Below are 18361 nucleotides of genomic sequence, written 5' to 3'. Positions count from 1 at the left end.
AATACCTAAGTTTTATATGACATTGTGACACAAGGAGACCATTTATGCTCATAAGGAAGGACAATTACATAAAGAGTATATTTTTAATTCCTACAATGAGAAGATTTTGATTAGGGTAAAACAAAATTTTGCACCCTTTAGTTACATCCAAAATTGTTAAAAATTAGATGTTTAAACCCATTATCTTCTCTTTTATTTACAAATGTGAGATGTATTTGAGATGAACGAAGAAGTTTGATTTTAGAACTAGTTGTTTCAAATTTAAAAGAATATCTTAGTCTTTTTATATTAAGAATAGGCAAGTAGATACTACAAGTCAAAACCAAGGAGGAGTTGATTGACACATAAAAATTTAAGAAGATTATGGGTTTTGAAAAGGTTCCTATATTGTCTGACAGTCAAATCTCTCTCCAAACTATAATCCTTGATGGAGCAAAATATCACAGTGAAAAAGTACGCAATCCCTGGATTGAGAAAGGAAGCAAAAATTAGTATGCTAAGAAAAGGCTAATAAGATGGGCAACAAAATCCTGTGATTATATTGAAACACGATTAAATATAGAGATTTCATTTGTTTCGCATATGTTCGTCGTTTGTTTCTCTAAGAAATAACTTATTATGTGCAACACTGGTGCCAAATGTCAAAATTTAAAGGAACCCTACTTATGAGAAATACAACCTCAACATGCAATCATATGAAATCAATGATGACATTGATACTATGAAAACCAAGGTTTAGCTGTATCACTATAATAAAGGCAACTCATGTAAATGTTACATTAGCTGTGAATGCCAAAGGACCAAGGAAAGTATAATAGACACATCCAGAAACATGGTCACTACAAGTTGAACTGACTGTAACGGTACGAAAAATGATAAAAAGTGTTTGTTCTCGGATATCCGTCAGCGTCCAGGCTTCTTGTAGTGCTTGCAGCATATATTTGATAGCATTATCGATGCTGAAAAGTTGCTAGATGTTGCGGATATTGGTTTCAAAAGGAAACGGAAAAGATGTCTACCAAATACTCCTCCTCACCAAGTATGTGCATCAATCTGCAATTAGTTTTGTTACTGCAATGCTTTTTTTTTCTTCTCAACTGACCAAATGGTAGGTGCTAACTGAAGTACAAGCTCATAATATATCTTGTAGGGTTGAAGCCAATGAGTATCACTGCAAAAAAGTCGAAATAAGAATAATATACTTATCAGCAGTAAGAGATGAAAGCTCAGTTATAGTACATATCAACATAATTTGCACTTACTAAGAGGGGATAGGATGATCACAAGCCCGATAGGGTACAAGAAAAAAGTAGTTCTGTCCAAGAATGGCAGGACTGCAGCAATGAATCCAAGAATACAAACTTATATGTCAAAGATATAGATATACATAAACTACTACTAGTAACAGAGTTCATGGATATGGCATACCATCATATCCTAGAAAATTCAGATAGTGGTAGTAAGAAATTGCCACCATGAAAAGTAGATTTGATAGCAGAACTGGAAAGAAACCATGGGCGACCAGAATAGGTGACACAAAGTAGTGAATTACTGAGACAGAAAAGAAAGAGGTCGGCGAGATATATGCATAATGTCATAACTTCATTATATAGAACAGAAAGAGCCGTACTTACCATAAAGCAAGATGAATGCTGGAAAGAAAGAGTTGCAGTGAACATCAAAAGCATACAGCCTGAAAATGAAACATGAAGTAGCAATTGCGGTGAACATCAACTTCTACATTTCTATATTGGTCTTAATTAAAATATCATAGCAACAGTATATAGTAGTAATTTTTATAATACAAACTCAAAAGAGTGGCAAGACAAAAGAAAGAAAAGGAAAAACCGAAGTAGCAATAACCCTATATAACATGTAGTACCCTTGTATAAATGCTTTTGGGAAGACCATTAAAAAATTTCTATTTAGACAAACAAGAGGTGTAGGATTTAAAATATAACAACCTAAATAGTACATAGATGGATGAGATGTTCCTGTCATAAATTAGCTAAAGGCCTAAATGATTCTTCAGTATTCTTCAAAAACTTTCTTGATGGCATATCACAGAAGTCTAGTATGACCCATCTCTTTTAGTTACAATATTTAAGTTATTCCTGTCCTGGCAATTATAGTAGGATGAAATGATTTCTTGCAAGTTCGATCAAAGCAAGAAAAACTTGACATGAGTGAAGGATGTTTCAATCTAATTACTCAGATAATAAAAAGGTATTTGTATTAGATTTTTCTTCTTTCAATATATTTGAACTTTTAGAATGCCTTAGCTACAATAACAGAGCCACAAAAGCTAACTCATCACACATGACTTTTGCCAAATTGCATAATAAAATCCAGTTTCCTGTCCTCCATCACATCATAAGTCATTTGATATTCAAACTAGGTAACTAATTTCCTTTTAGTAAGTCTGCACATCCATCTAACAATCTAATTTGCACCACTGAAAAAAAATAAGCCTTATGTTTAGCTCAGGCAAGCAACTCTACTACACTTCTTCTAGCCAATCCTATATTTTTCCAAACTCTATAACATGCCTTTCCATGGTAACTTTTTGGATCTCTACAAAGACTATAAAACTCTTCTTTACTCTCTTTAACATAAATTATCTTCACCCCACAATATTGTTTTCTTTTAATTATGTAATAAGCATATGCTTTAAAAAGCATAATCAACTAAGATATACAGTTTACTATTAACCTAGTCTTAGAAAAGAAGTGCGAGAAACATCTAGAAAGAATATAATCACACATTTTCATTTCAAATATAATTACAGGACATCCATAAAACTAGACAGATATTTCTACTATCAAGTACCATTCAACACGTTGCTCAACTACATGGCTATTGGGTGCCTCCTCACGCAGGTAGGAATTTGTTAGAGACCTACACAAAAGCATCAATGGGATTAATTTTCTGGAATTGCAAATGAAGTGGATGAAGATCATACAAATACCTACTAATACGATAATACCACATGAACAATAAGAAATGTAGGTTATAATGATAATAAGGAATACAAGATGTCACTATAATTGGTTCTCATGATATCCAGCATTAGGAAGTTCAAAGGAAAGCCACTTCACCAATTATATGACAACTATTTTAGAGAGTTCTGCATGTCTTATCACGTGCAGCTTGATGATTAAGAACCAAAATATTAGTTCAAGCCATTTGAGGTTAGCTACGATCCGTTTCCTTCAGCTCTACGGAACTGCAGAGCAAGAAAAAGATCCAAAACAGCAGAACATAGTTGGGACCACTGATTTCTGTATTGAGTGCGCCCACTCTATACAAATTACAATAATTAGGCCTGAGCATGGGTAGCTCGACCCGACCCGGCCAGCTTGTTTTTTGGCGGGTTGGGTTAAGGACCTTTATTCCACTAGGTCGGGCCGAGTTTAAATTATGAGACATTGAGACTCAATCTATAATTGAACCAAGCTTGGACTTGATTACAAATCTAGTGACTATTGGTGAAAACAGATCAGATATTGTCAACCCACATTCGGATCCATACTTTTCAATGGATACATATTCTGATATGGATATTAGACGGGTAACATAATGCAAAACCATATTTGGATAAAATGGATAAGGATAAGAACCAAATATTAAGCAGATTCAAATATAAACTAAATCTTAAATGGATTTCGACACAAATTGAATACCAATGAACAAATAAAATAGGGATTTAGATAGATTTGAAAAATAAATGAATTGGAGGACTGTAAGAGCTAGAAAATTTGAGGATATGAAATGTATTAGTTATTTATTATATATTTACTAATGAACAAATATTTGAACAATCCATATTTAATAGTAGAATGTGATTATGGAAGATGAAAAGGCAAAAAGAATTATAACTAAACTTGGTTAAGAGCTAGAAAGTTTGAAAATCTATTTAAATATTTATGGATGAACAAATAGCTGAATTCGAATCTGAATCCATATCCAAATTTAAATATGAATCTGTATCCGAATGAAATTCATAAATTTGTATCCAAATCCAAGTCCAAATTGTTTTAGAATTTCTATCGGTACTCGAATCCTGGTAGAATAGGAATCAGATATGAAACCGGGTTGGATCAGATATTATCCAGCTCGTTTTCACCATACTAGTGACCCAACCTGACTTGACACATTATAATATAATAGGTATACAATTTCATACCTTTAATATTTATCACCATAATTTAATATGCTCTCATATTTGGGCATTAATGTATGTTGGATTGTAAATTTTTATTATTAGCGAAGCGGTCAAGCCTAAGCCTGATCATGACCCAATTGTTCATCGGGTCAATGAATCGGGCTTGGGTTGAGCCAGAAGTACATAGGGTGGGCTTGGGCTTGGAAAAAGAATAATTATTCTAGGTCAAATCAAGGTTCGAGTTGGGCTCTACCTGAAACCGAAGAATGCTCAGGTCTAGCACCGATAAGAATCTGACACCAATGTTGGGAAGTATGTTAATGCTTGCCAAGCCATGTCAACCCCATGCCATCCTACATTACCCCGTGTTGACCTTGTGCCACCCTGTGCCAAACCAGCACAGATTATTTGGCATAAGGGTGTATCATTTCATTCTAAGCCAGCACAATGCCCATGCCACCAGCACAAAATCAATGATCAGGAACAAAGATTGGTTTGTTTGGTGGCATTGTAATTGTCTTTGTTGCAGTTGTCATTGTTATTATTGTTGTTGATACTTGCTTTTATCACGAAGCCTACGTCATAAAAGGCATTGCAATAAAGAATGATCTTTCCTATTATAAACACTCCTAAAGAATCTAGCTCACCACCTCTTTATAGAGGCACAAAAGTGGGATTTCAAGAATGGATATACAATTATACACTTCTATGGGACTGCATGGATATTCTTTATGGTGAAAAAGCTTTTTCTGTTATACCATGTATGGTTTAAGGGTGAAGACCATAAGTTGCTAGATATGAAGGGGCCTCTCAGTTAGCTCAAGCCAGTATGGGGGAGCTAAAGAGCAAGCGACTAAGCTCAGAGAGCTGCCATGGAAGGCTTCCACAAGGCCCTTTTTAATTGTACTATAATTCCAATAATACAAGTCAGTATGCAAACATATCTTCATCTTGGCTTGTACACCAAGAAAAGAGAAGCTCAACTATTTATACAACATAAAGACCCATTACGGCTGCTTAAGCACAATAAATGGCTAGGAACACTATCATGGATTGGATCAAATATGATACATTGAGGCTCCTCAAAATGAAGTATACAACTGAACACGAACATAAAGATTTAACAATTGGCAAAGCTAGATGGATCATGATAAAATTAGTAGCAGGAAGTAATTTTAGAGAAGCATGATCATCCACCATATGATATTGTTACACATGCTTCTAAGAGTGTGCAATTGAAGAGTGATACAATATGTTGGGTATCTTATAAACATTAGAGAATCAAAAGCAACTGTATCTCAACTTATTTTGTTCCTACAAAAAAAATCTACCACAATTGGCTGTGTATAGATGATATAAAGGGTCAATTTTGATTGACAACCTAGACCACCTTTGCACACTATCTCATCTACATTTTGTATCTGCAAAGCATCACATCACTGTTGGAAACAAAAAACATGCACATTCATGTCTAAAAGCTTTCAGTGGTGGCGGCCAATATACTAATCTCTCATCTATACTCTATTGCTAGGACCAATTAACAAAAGGATAGAATGTGGAGAACAGGCAAAAATCATATACACCAAAATTTTCATGGTTAATCAGTACTAATGTGCTAAAATCATAAATTCTATTTTCCAGTGCGAATGCAACATAATGGTACAACTCGAAGTTTCAATGTAGTTCATCAGAAATGTTGTCTGTTATTCAAAGTTTCCAAAGCAGTGAAAGAACGAGATACTGTGTAAGATGCTGATCATGGCATTATAACCTACAGCCCCAACTAAGCAAAATCTCTAATAGAAGAAAGAGCAGGGGAATTCAAGAAGCTAAAGCCTTACCAGCAACATGTGGCCAAAATAATTCCAGCCAATAGGAAATGGACAAGTACTACTGAAGTAATTGTTAAGACAGCATGCGTGACACTCCCTCCATACCTAAGACATTTAAAGAATAAATGCATATTAATACCACAATTAAACAGCATATAAAAGCACCTAACAATTATAGAAGAACTAAGAGTGACTGAGGTACTAACTATGCCATCCAAATTGTAATCCCCTCTACAAGTTGCAATGCTTATGAACAAGTAACAAAAAGATTGTATGAATAGGTGAAGAAAAAAAAAGAATATAGGATGAAAAACTTACGCAGCACAATAAGCTGAAGTAGCAAATACAAGAAGAAGACAGAAGATGACGACAAAACAAGGATCATCCCGAGCCCACTGGTTCTTTGTTTCTGAAGTATAAGAATAACTATGAGAGGAGCAGAAATCATTTTGTTGAGAAAAAGGACTACTTATCTTAAAATAGAGATAAATATCCTTCTGAAGGAAAAATAATAATAATCTAAAACTAACAAAGATGTACTGTGACTATATGATAACCATAGTTTCTAACTTTCTATGAATAATGTATAAGCATTTTGATGAATAATTCGTAAGTAAATACCTAATTATACATCCTCATGCTGACCTTACTCTCCAATTACAATAAGCCATAGCTGCATCAATTGTACCTCATCTCCATTACTGTTAATTTCTTTTCTTTTGACTAATTGAAACTTATCATAGTGACAATTTATTTCTCTATCTCAGCTATGCAATTTCCATTTCCAAATTATGTTCTCCCTCAAGAGTAATTAACCTTTGGCAACCCAAATAGATATCCAACAGTGATATTATGTTAAAGAAATTTCTGCCAATAAAAGAAATCTTAGGATTTTTAAGTTTTTAACTAAAAAAAGATCAAAACATCACAAGTAAGAAAAGGATTTACTTCTTCCTACTGCTCATGATCTCGGTACTACTATCTTCGTACTTTTACGGTTTTACCATCAATATATCACACTGGATATTAATTACAGTAAGCAAGTAAGAGGTAAAATTGTGGCAAAATTGAAAGTGAATTAAAAGGCCCAACCAGATTTATTGATATAAAAAAGGAAATGAGTTCAAATGAATGCAAGACACATATCGGAATTAGTAATGATCTATTTTCTTATGCTAGGTCTGCCTTAACTATCAGCAATGTAGAAAAAGAGTATCAATATTATCATGTATCATAAACATTCTAAAGCTGTTAACTTAGACACCGAAAGGAGTTCCACAAAGTAAATCATCTATGTGCATACCCCGAGAACAATACCAAATTAACACTTCTTTGTGATGTAGTTTGACAGAGAGACAAATAATTCATCAAATGAAGATTAAAGCATTAAAAGTGACACGTACAATTATAGAAGTTACTCCAAGAACTGGAAAAGATGCATAAACTAAAGAGCAAGAGCACCTATCAAAGTATTCAAAAATTAAGTTTTAACACAATGATAAGATACTTACGCTTGTGATATTTTGTGTGTTGGTAGCTGCTCGAGAATCCCATTACACAGGCAAAGAGAAAACTTCAATTAGATAAGAATAAAAATTGAAATAGGAGTGGTGCATATCTGGCAAACTACAATAACAATCAACTAATTCATTTTTCTGTTCCACACACTTTATACATTCGCCCCATGTATTCCAACTTTTGATGAAGGAAAAAAATGACTCTGATCATGTGCCTGCTAAAACAAGAAGAGGGTGTGTGTGTGTGTGTGGGTGGGTGGGTGGTGGGGGTGGTGATTGATCTAAAAGAAGAAGTGGTCAAATAGTAATGGTTTAAGAATCTGATAAATCACATGTGCTCAATAGAAGAATACACAAAATAAGATTCTGATGCAGAAACAGGGTAAGCTTGCACTTTTAAGTTTTCATTGAAGAAAGAAACAATTATTGTTCCCTCTGTTCTAATCTTCTTTTCATCTCTGGTTCTTTTATCAATCTTCCCTCTAACTCCTTTTATTGTCTCTTCTTCTTATCTTAATCTTGTTTTTCCTACTCAGCTGCTGTTTAAAACTTTAAATCAGAATTTATTTACAGCTGGAAAGTTTCTTCTTGACACATACTCTAGCTAGTCCACAGTTTCCTACCAGTTATGTATAAATCAATTATCAGTTTTTGCATTCCTTATTGCCAAAAACTAGTGCAAAACATAAAACACCTGAAACTAAAAAAAAATTATCAACTCCTTCTCTACCGTAAGGAAAGCCACAAGGAAAAGGCAAGGAGTCTCAAATGGGAACATCCATGATTGATGAAAAAAGTCCATCCATGGGAACAAACTTTTCCACATATGCACTAATTACATTAACTTCAATGACCATAGAATTATAATATGATAGACTTTATAACTTCGAAACTTTCTTAGTGGATATAATCTTGATTCATTTGATGTTACAAGGAAAATCATCCATATTCTCTTGAAAGCACAACGAGTTTAATTGCAACCATGGAACTTGAACAAATAAAACTAAATATAAGATCACCCAAACAAAAATGTAAGGAATAAGGATAGATGCATACACCACTTTCGGAGAGGTGCAAAGATGAAGCATTTGCCAGAATGTATACTCAATATCCATTTGTTGCCACTACATTAAACCAGAATAACAAATTAGATGGAAAATCAAATTATAGTTGCCAGAATGTATTACTAAGAGCTAGGAGCGTACTAGAAGTGCTAAGCAAGCAATTGCCAAAATAAACAAAGAGACATTCCATACAACTCAATCAAAATATAACACTATGGCATATGCTAACTTGGAAACATACTTACCACGTATAAGTAAGGTTTATTAGGAATCTGACTTTTTGTAGGATCACTCTGTTCATTCAAAGCTAAGATGTGTCAATTTAAAATTAGTGTGCATGCATAGCATTGATCAATTTTCCTAGTAGGGCCTACATTGTTTCTCTAAATTACACAAAGGTGCAGAACAAAAATTGATAGTGCAAGGTACTCCACTCCACTACCTACTGCATCAAGCACAATATTTCCTCTGACCAAATAATGAAATATAGCACTCCTCCAGTTCAGTTCCAGCCAAAGAGCCTACCCTAATTCTAACTTTTATTCTACTTTACTACTATATTTTATAATGTCATCGTATCATCTGGTTCGAGACAACAACAAGCTGCTAGCACCAACTATCTAAATCCGCTATACGGGTGCTTTTTATTCCATTCAGCTGTATCTAATGCGAGGCTCTTGACTTATTCCATGCTTTTAATATTCTCTTGCTAATTCCTTCCACATTAATTTTGGTCTCTCCCTCTCAAGGCACCATTTATTTCAATAGAATCACTACATGCTAGCCTAAGGAAAATAAAAACTAAATTTACTTATTTACATCGTATTGATCCATAAGTTGCTCATCATGGGATTCTATCTTCAGTTGACCCAGACAGTACGTTGCATAGATCTAGTACCTAAATTCCAAGTTCAGAAACAAGTTGATTTAAATTTCTAGAAGCATCCACGCCAGTCTCAATCCAATAGAGAACGATACATTCATTCCCTCATGGTTTCACCTCATCTGAACTGAGATCAACATTGCAATGTCATACATAATGCAAACCTAATCATTTCCTCCACGGTTGTGCAATTCTAGCTGGCATTTCGTCCAAAAACATTAACATCACACCTCTACAACGGAGATCCACGCAAGAGTACTCAAAAGAGCTCCGCAATTTCAAGAGAGAGAAGGAGAGAACCTTGATGATTCTTCGAAGGTATTGGGGAAACATGGGCGCCGGGCGCGCATTCGAGGGCGTCCGCCCTCTTGTCACAGTCGGCAGCATCGGAGTCTCCCTCTCTCTCTCTCTCTCTCTCTCTCTCTCTCTCTCGATTGAATCCAATCTATCCCCCCTGCCGCTCTTCTCCTTGCTTCGCTTGCTTCGTCTTCGAGATCCGGTTCTTTTTCTTCTATTTTCTTCCTATTTCCCCCTCTTTTTCTCGATCCAACGGCGCGATTGGAATCAATCACATGGGAAGACAAGTAGCCTTGTGGCGATTAAGTGCTGGTTCTCTCTTTGCTCTTATGTTAATTCCGTTGACACTTTAGTAAGTATTTTTTTATACAATTACACCTATACCCTTTAACTATTGACTATTTTCCCATAAATCCCTTTATTTCTGTTTTATAATGTATTCACTCCTTAGTTATTCAAAATATTCTAAATTCATTCCGTTAGTTAATTGTCTGAATTCTTTTCTTTTCTTTTCTTTTCCTTTTTTTTTTTTTGATGCCATATCATTAATATTAGACAATTTGAGAATCCTTTTACTCTTATTTTAGAGAAGAAAATTAAGAGTGAAATATTTTCGTCTACACCATCAAGTATCAAGTGGTGGAGGTCAATAGGAAAATAGATAATAATTTGAGGAGTCTATGTGTAATTAATCATAGTTTTATTTTCTTAATGGCTAATTTATCAATTGGGAAAGTAGTTCATTAAAACCATAGTGCAAGATATATTTCAATAATCCCATTTATTGTGCAAATCAGAAACAGAATTCGATTCATTATGTAAGTAAAATTGAGTCAAATTTGCTATTTATGGTTTTAATTGAGATTTAATTCTATGATCCATAGTTATATAATGCTTATAAATAATAAGAATTTTTGTGTGTATCTTTAAAAAAATTCCTTTATTTTTATATGTATATCTTTCAACGCATATATATTTTTGTACCGATAATCGATAATTTAATAGAAAAGAAATGAAATTATTTATATATATATATATATATATATATATATATATATATATATATATATATATATATGTATCTAAATTGTTCGAATAAACTTCTAAGGGCTATCCACCCAAAAATATAATATTTCTTTTGGTTATGAAGAAATATATATATATATATATATATATATATATATATATATATGCAGAGAGAGGTATACATACAAATACCAACATTAGACTGGTATACATATAAATAAATTCTTGGCCAACCCACTGGCCCAGCCCAACTTAGATCATTATCCCATGGCCCAATCCAAAGTTGTTTATGTAAATAAAAGTGATATCTACACAGCAAAAATTATTACTCACAGCATAATTTTTTTAGACTAAGAAAAATGCCCTCATGTGATATAATAGTAATTCTCGTTAATTTAAATAAAATTTTATAAATTATATCCTATATATTTATCTATTTTGTTATTCACATCTTCTCTTTTAGATTTGTGCGACTCCACCCCCCTAGTTTTTCTTTATAATTTTTATTTAACATCTTCTGTTAATTTAAATGATACCAGCAAAAAAATATTCTATTATATTATATGAAATAGTTTATAAATACCTAAATTAACTAGGCATTCGTTGATGGAGAAGTAGAGAGGAGGAAAATAGTGACCATGGTATTTTCGTAATTTGGTCAATATCAGTTAGTTAAAATAAGGTCAGGATATTAAACGGGAGTTATCGAAAAAAATAAGAGGTCAGATTACAAAATCATGAAAGATACGCAGTGTGAATTATAAAATAGAGAAAATATATGGTGTAATTTGTAAAATGCCCTAATTTAAATATCAATTTCCAATAAGTTTCCTCAAGAACGAGAATTGCTGTTAATTTTATCCAAGATAGTTGAAGTTTGAGTCAGAATTGAATTGATTGGGCCAAGCACTGCCCCCAAATCCAAAGCCCAATCAAAAGAAAGCATTGTCTTATTCCTCACATCAGCAGTGTTACATACTTTGCCTTGGGAATTTTTCGTTTCACACCCTATAAAAGTATTTATTTCGTTTGAACTGGCAACTGGGTCTCCACGTATTTTTTTTTTCTCTAACGGTTTCATTTTAGTGTTAAATTCATAGACAAATTTGAAACTTTTTAAAATACAGACATATAAAATAATTTTGTGAGGTAAAATATATGTATTTAAGATATGAAATATTAAAAAAGAAATCCAAAGTCTTTTCCCTCCGAGTATTGTTTCACCAACCTCGCTTCAGCTCCAACGTAGGCCCCAAGAGAAATGCATCACAACAACAATGGCCATCCTTTATTCCAACCCCCCAATGGTGGCCACAAGTTCCAATGACATAAGCCACAACAAAACCAAAGTGTATGATGTGCTGAGATGGAACCCAAATATTAGAATAAGAGAAAGGCTAAGGATGAGGGGAGGGAGGGGTGAAATGAATGAGTAGTGTCCATTTCTTAAGTCCATGAAGCACCAAAATATGATTGCTTTGTTTATTAAGAAGAGTACAGAGGATATAAAGATAGTGTTATAGAAGGCTGTTGCATAGATTCCATCAAGTGTGGTTGAGCTGTTCCCCTCTTTTGGACCATCCACTCTCTCCATCAATCACTCTTTATAGGGGTTTTTTTATTTATTTATCTTTTTGTGTGTGAAAAACTACCTATATTTTGGATTATTATCAAAAATATTCTCCCTTTTTTTTATTAGGTACTGAGAAATTTTACAAAAATGTGGTTAGGCCGTAAAAAGTTCATAATATAGAGTTTCTTTTGCAAATTTCCCTGAGCTCAGGATACATTTGCAAAGACCACCTCCCTAAGAGGTTTAATTAATATTCTAAATTTAACTGTGAGATATTGAATTGTAGGGTTAACTATACTTTATTCTGTACCTCCTTGTAATTTTAATTAGATTGTAAATATAAACTCAAATAAAAAATAAATATACGTCATGAGAGAAACTTCAATGTCGTCTAAGTAACGAATTTTATATTAAAAATATATGAATAATGTTAAACTTTTGAATAAAAAAAAATATAATAACGACAAATGTATTTAAAAGTACAAAAAGAAATTAATTATGATACAAAACAAAAGTTTGGGAAGTATAATTAATTTTTTGGTGATCGAGATGGGTTTACGCGCACCCGCCTCACGATAGAAGAGGGAGGGAGGGAGGGGAGAGGGGAGAGGGGAGAGTGGAGTGCGGTTTAGCTGGCGACAGTGACGTGGCGCCACCGGACGGGGAGGGGCCCACGAAAGGGAGACGAAGGGCGAGGGGGCGAGGGAGCGGGTGAGAGCGAAAGCAGCGGTTATGGTTGTTTCCGAAGGAGACGCCACGTCGGAAGCTACCAGAAGAACGGGGCCCACGTACACAAGCACGTGGTTTCGCCACGGTCGCGTCAACGAATACGACCGGGGACTTAAAAACATTTTACTTTTCAAACTTACCCTCAGCCGGAGGACTAAATTAATATTTAGAAAATTTGTATATCACGCCCAGCATTATAGAAACTTAATTATAGTTTACATCCTATATTTTTATTATTTATAAATTAAATTATTTGATTTAGTAAATATATATAGAAAATATTCTGAGTTATATTTAAATTAGAATATTCCATTAAGTAGATATATTTTATTTTTAAAATAACTAAAATGCTCTTAGTATAACTTAATCGAAAGTATTTTCATAATTTTTTTAGTTTAGTTAACTTAATTTAAAGATTTAGTTAAGTTTAACTAACTGATCTAACGACATGATATTTTCTGCACATATTTACTAAATTATAAGGCTCAATTTATAAATAGTAAAAATACAAGGTGTAAATCACAATTTCATATAAAAAGATTATATTTATATTTATTGTCTTAATCCCAATTAACTCACAAATCTATTTATCGCATGATAATTCATTTATATCTCAATTAATTTGTTTATAACCTCACTAATTTATTTTCAATACCAAAAAAAAATTATTTATAAATAATTTTCAACTCAATTATATATTACCAATAATTTATACTTTATTCAAATATATATATATATATATATATATATATATATATATATATATAATTAGGCTCATTTTTTTCGCTATAATTGTGATATGATACTCCACTCTACTATTGTTATCCTTAACTACCCTAACCTTAACGCTAAACTATGGTTTACTTAATTCTATGAATAAAATTAACAAAAAAAAAATTACTGCCGAGATGCTTCCTAACCTTGTCCAACACTATCTAACTTTACCAAAATACATTTTAAAAATACTTTGAAAACATAGGATATTGTAATGGTACTTAGATATTGATTAGTTTAAACTAATTTAGGATATAGTAATAAAAATTATAAACAAAAGGAAATGGTCGGATTACAAATAGTTCAAAAGGGAGGGGGTTAATCACAAAATCACTATTCATCCTCTTTTTGCGCTTAGGTCAGCCACAAATTTTGATGATGCTTGGCATATTTGTCCCTAAATTTCAAACTTAATGATCTACATTAGTGGCCTCATCATTATACATCTAGACTTCCTTTGTGTCATCACCCACTTCAAATTAATTTTACAAAAAAAAAGTTTACAAATTGATTGGTTCCAAGGGAAGGTACCATTAATGCAGCATCTTAAATATTATTATTATTATTATTATTATTATTATTATTATTATTATTATTATTATTATTATTATTATTATTTTATTTTCCTCTCAAAATGGCCACTCTAATCCATGCCATAGTTGCCAAAAGTTAAAAAGGCAGACCCACAATTGGGCAAAACAGTTCATATATAATGGCATAACTACCAAAGCTTTTGATTGATAAAGTTGCAACCAAGATGTAAATAAGTTAGTCAATGTGGTGTGTTGTTGAAGGATGTTGCATAGATTCCATCAAGTGTATGAACTGTTCCCACTCTTTTGGGCCATCTCATTTATCTCCCATTCCACCACCTTTTATGTTCTTTAATTTTTTATTTTTTATAGTTTATAAATTTACAGGCTAATCATAAGTTAGACAATAGAGTTAGTTCTTTCTGATATATAGTTGGAATTGTTTAGCCGGTCCGCCTAAGAAAAATTCTAGTGAAAAATTTACTAAATATCAATCACAATATTTATAGAGAAATCAAACTCAGGACTTTTAGCCTAGGCTGATATGATTCAACCACGGAGTTACAATAATTACCTAAGTTTTATAATAAATTAGTTAGAGTTTATAAAATTAACTATAAGTAGACAAGAATTTATGGTCTCAAGATTAGATTAGATAGCATTCATGTCTAAAATAATCCACCATCGGTGGTGGGTTCCAACTTTTTTTTCTTCTATCTTAGATTGGCTTGAAGTTTAAGCTCCCTATGAAATTGAAAAAAAAAAAAAAAAAGTTTTTAAAAACTTATGTTTCATCCCTTCAATAAACAGGTTAACTTATTAAGTATCAATTATTGGTGGCAAAAGAATATATGATTTAAATTTGATTTGTTTTGTATTTAAACTTTATATTTCTTCTTTGCTAAGAAACCCTATCCATTAAGCAATTGTAAAAGGTCTTAAGATAGACACTAGATTGCATACTCACAGAACCAGCTTTTAGGGCAAGAAAGTGAAAAGTTTAGCCCATGGTAAGCAAAAAGAAAAGGTTATCTCATGAACTCTTGTGAGATCCTAAAACAAAATAAAAGATTAAAATGTTATCCTTTAAAAAAATTAATTTCCTTTTTGGCTTCAATTTTACGTTCTAGATCTCATACATGGATATTATCCTCCCATAATTTGAATCTTCTCCAAAAATTTAAGCTATTAAAATAATTATAGAGAAATTTATATATGACACTTAATTTTCTTAACAAAATTATAATTTTCACCCAATATTTTTACTATTTATAAATCGAATCATATAATTTAGGTTAAACTTAACTAAACATTTGAATTTAGGTAATTATACTTACAAAATTATGAAAATATCATCAGCCAAATTATATGTACCCAATTTATACTGACTCAACCTAATCCAACCCAACTAAATCCTACCTACTGTTAAGAACTGACTTGATCAGATTTGTAGCGATTGAGATTCAGGTCTGCACAAGATTTGGGATCCGTGGATGGAGGCACAGATTCTAAGTTATAGGATGGAAGTGATGATGGAGTGGAGGCTGAGTAGTTGATGGAGGTGGCTTGTCATTGCAGATGTGAACGCGATAGATGGTTAAAGGCTATGATTGGTCTACAACTATGATAGCCGGTAAAGATAAAATCGTACGGGAGATAGAGACGTTTAAGATAGAGAGACGAAGGGGGAGAAGTAGGCCTATCCTACGGGACTAGAGAGATCGGAGGAAGAGATAGATTAGAAGCTAAATGATACCGTGTCAACGAAATAAGTGGCGCTTGTTGGTAAAAGAGGAAGAGGTGGCGCTCGTTGGTAAAGGAAGAGAAGGGAGATGTAGAGGCTGGCGGCCTAGTTGAGAGAGATGCCAAGACAAAAGCCAATTAATCTTTCATTCCAAGCATGCCTAAGATATAAGCCATAATGCCCTATTTATAAAGATTAAATCAAAAAGTCTTAAATAAATTTAACTAAACCAGTATTTCTTATCTTCTCATATTAACCCTTTGTTTTGCGGAAGATAGGTTTCGAATCTCGAGAAGTTGTGAATACTATAACTGGTTTAATATTATTCCAATATCTATAGAATATTCTGTAAATATTTTTTCAAAACTGAGTAAAGTTGGATTTAGCTAATTAAATAAAATCCTAACTTACTAAGACTCTAACTAAACTAAATAATAAAATAAGATAATTAGACTCAATCCATCGAGATGATCCAATCTAGTCTTAATCGCATCACCTACACTAAGAGCATTTTGGTCAATTAGAAATCAAATATCTCTAATTAATGGAATATTTTTATAGTGCTAATTTAACTCTAATCTGAGTTGTTTTCTACACATATTTATTAAATCATAGAAATTAATTAATAAATATTAAAATTATATAGTGTAAACTATAATTTCATTAAAAGTCAATGTGTTATATGCAACTTTTCTAAAATTATAAGTTTTTAAAGTTTTCCTTAGATCCGGCTTGCAGTCCTATTCAAGATAGGAATTGTAGTAAAACAACTCGTACAATGAAAATTGGATAAGTATCAGTTTAATTCTATTATTTTCCAAACAATGGAAATTCATTAGTAAAAATTAATCTAGAGGTGAAATCAATTGAGTTCTAATAAAATGAAATCTATCTAGAATTACTTCATAACACTTATTATTATTATTATTTTAATATGAGATTATTGTCACATAAATATCTTTAAAAAAAATTAATAATCAAAATACCACCTTCTTCTTTTTGGCACATAGAGTTCCAATCATTTCTAAGTGGAAGTAACTTTCACCTTTTAATGGTGGGCATCAATGCATGGATGGTCTATGGACTATGGAGATGATGACCATAGTCTTATCATTATCTCTAGCCCCTAATACTTCTTGTCAGTTGATTATAAATAAGATTAAGAGAGAATCACAATTATACACCTTATAGTTTAACTTTATTGCAAAATAAAACTCTCTCATCTTATTACTTACAAATTAAGCATCTGAAATAATTAACTTGCTGACGAACTAAAATGCCAAGTCTCAATAAAATAGGATCAAATTGAATTTCTGAATGTTAAAATCGCATCCAAATATTGATTCTCACAATATCAATGGATCTAAAACTAGTGTTGTTGTTTAATTTTAAATGTAATATTAGACGTGAATGCAATAAGAGTAATTTTAGAAATATAGACCATGCTTATCGAATTAAAGTTACCAAGTTTTACAAATTACATCCTATATTTTATTTATTTTGTAATTCACACTCGTCTTTTAAGGTTTTGTAATTCAACCCCTACTTTTTTTTTATAATTTTTATTTCGCACCCTCCGCTAATTTAAATGGTACCGGTAAAAATATATTCCGTTATAATATATGAAATTATTTATAAATACTTAAATTACCCTTGACTTCTTTAGAGGAGAGACAGAGAGGAAGAAAAATAGCGTTGGGAGTATAAAAAAATGAAGAAAGTGAACCACAGGTAAAATATAGGGAGTGATTTATAGTTAAAACCTGTGACTTTTCTCCGTAGTTTATATTATTATACATATTAAATTACTAAACTATTGTAAAAAATAAAAAATAAACTCTTATCTTGACCCACACTTATTAAACCCATTTTAAGTCCTATTCCACAGGCCAAATTAAATACATTTTCCTAGATCTAATCATCTATTTTACCTCACTAAGGGATAACACGTAGGTCTTTTAAACATTATTTTTAATATTCTAAGATAATATTTCTTACTTGACACAATTATATTTGAAAATAGTTATAAACTGATTTAGGATGTTATATGAACACTATAGAATAAAAAAGAAGGGTTTTCATTACAAAATCCTCTGTTAATAAAAAGAAAATGATGAAAATATAGAGTGTTATTTAAAATTTTCTCTAAAAATATAGGGCTTTATTTATAATATAGTTAAAATGCAGGTTGTTATTTATAATTTTTGCCAAGATTAAGAACTAT

The 18361-nt window shown here is 32.2% G+C and overlaps 1 protein-coding gene across 1 annotated transcript; it reads right to left on the bottom strand.

The window, feature by feature from the left end:
* Positions 1 to 722: 722 nt before the first annotated feature.
* On the bottom strand, positions 723 to 10081 carry LOC140795659 (uncharacterized). The gene is made up of 10 exons (XM_073148350.1): positions 9762 to 10081; positions 8571 to 8638; positions 7509 to 7534; positions 6316 to 6406; positions 6007 to 6102; positions 2830 to 2898; positions 1635 to 1693; positions 1429 to 1551; positions 1263 to 1334; positions 723 to 1171 (listed from the first exon to the last, which is right to left on the bottom strand). Exons 1-10 carry the CDS (start codon positions 9846 to 9848, stop codon positions 1116 to 1118), a joined length of 747 nt encoding a protein of 248 aa, XP_073004451.1. The 5' UTR covers positions 9849 to 10081; the 3' UTR covers positions 723 to 1115.
* Positions 10082 to 18361: the final 8280 nt, after the last annotated feature.

This window comes from Typha latifolia, chromosome 9, assembly GCF_019914945.1.
Source record: "Typha latifolia isolate L0001 chromosome 9, TyphaL0001v2, whole genome shotgun sequence".
Lineage (NCBI taxonomy): Eukaryota > Viridiplantae > Streptophyta > Magnoliopsida > Poales > Typhaceae > Typha > Typha latifolia.
This window is presented reverse-complemented; position numbering and strand designations above follow the sequence as displayed.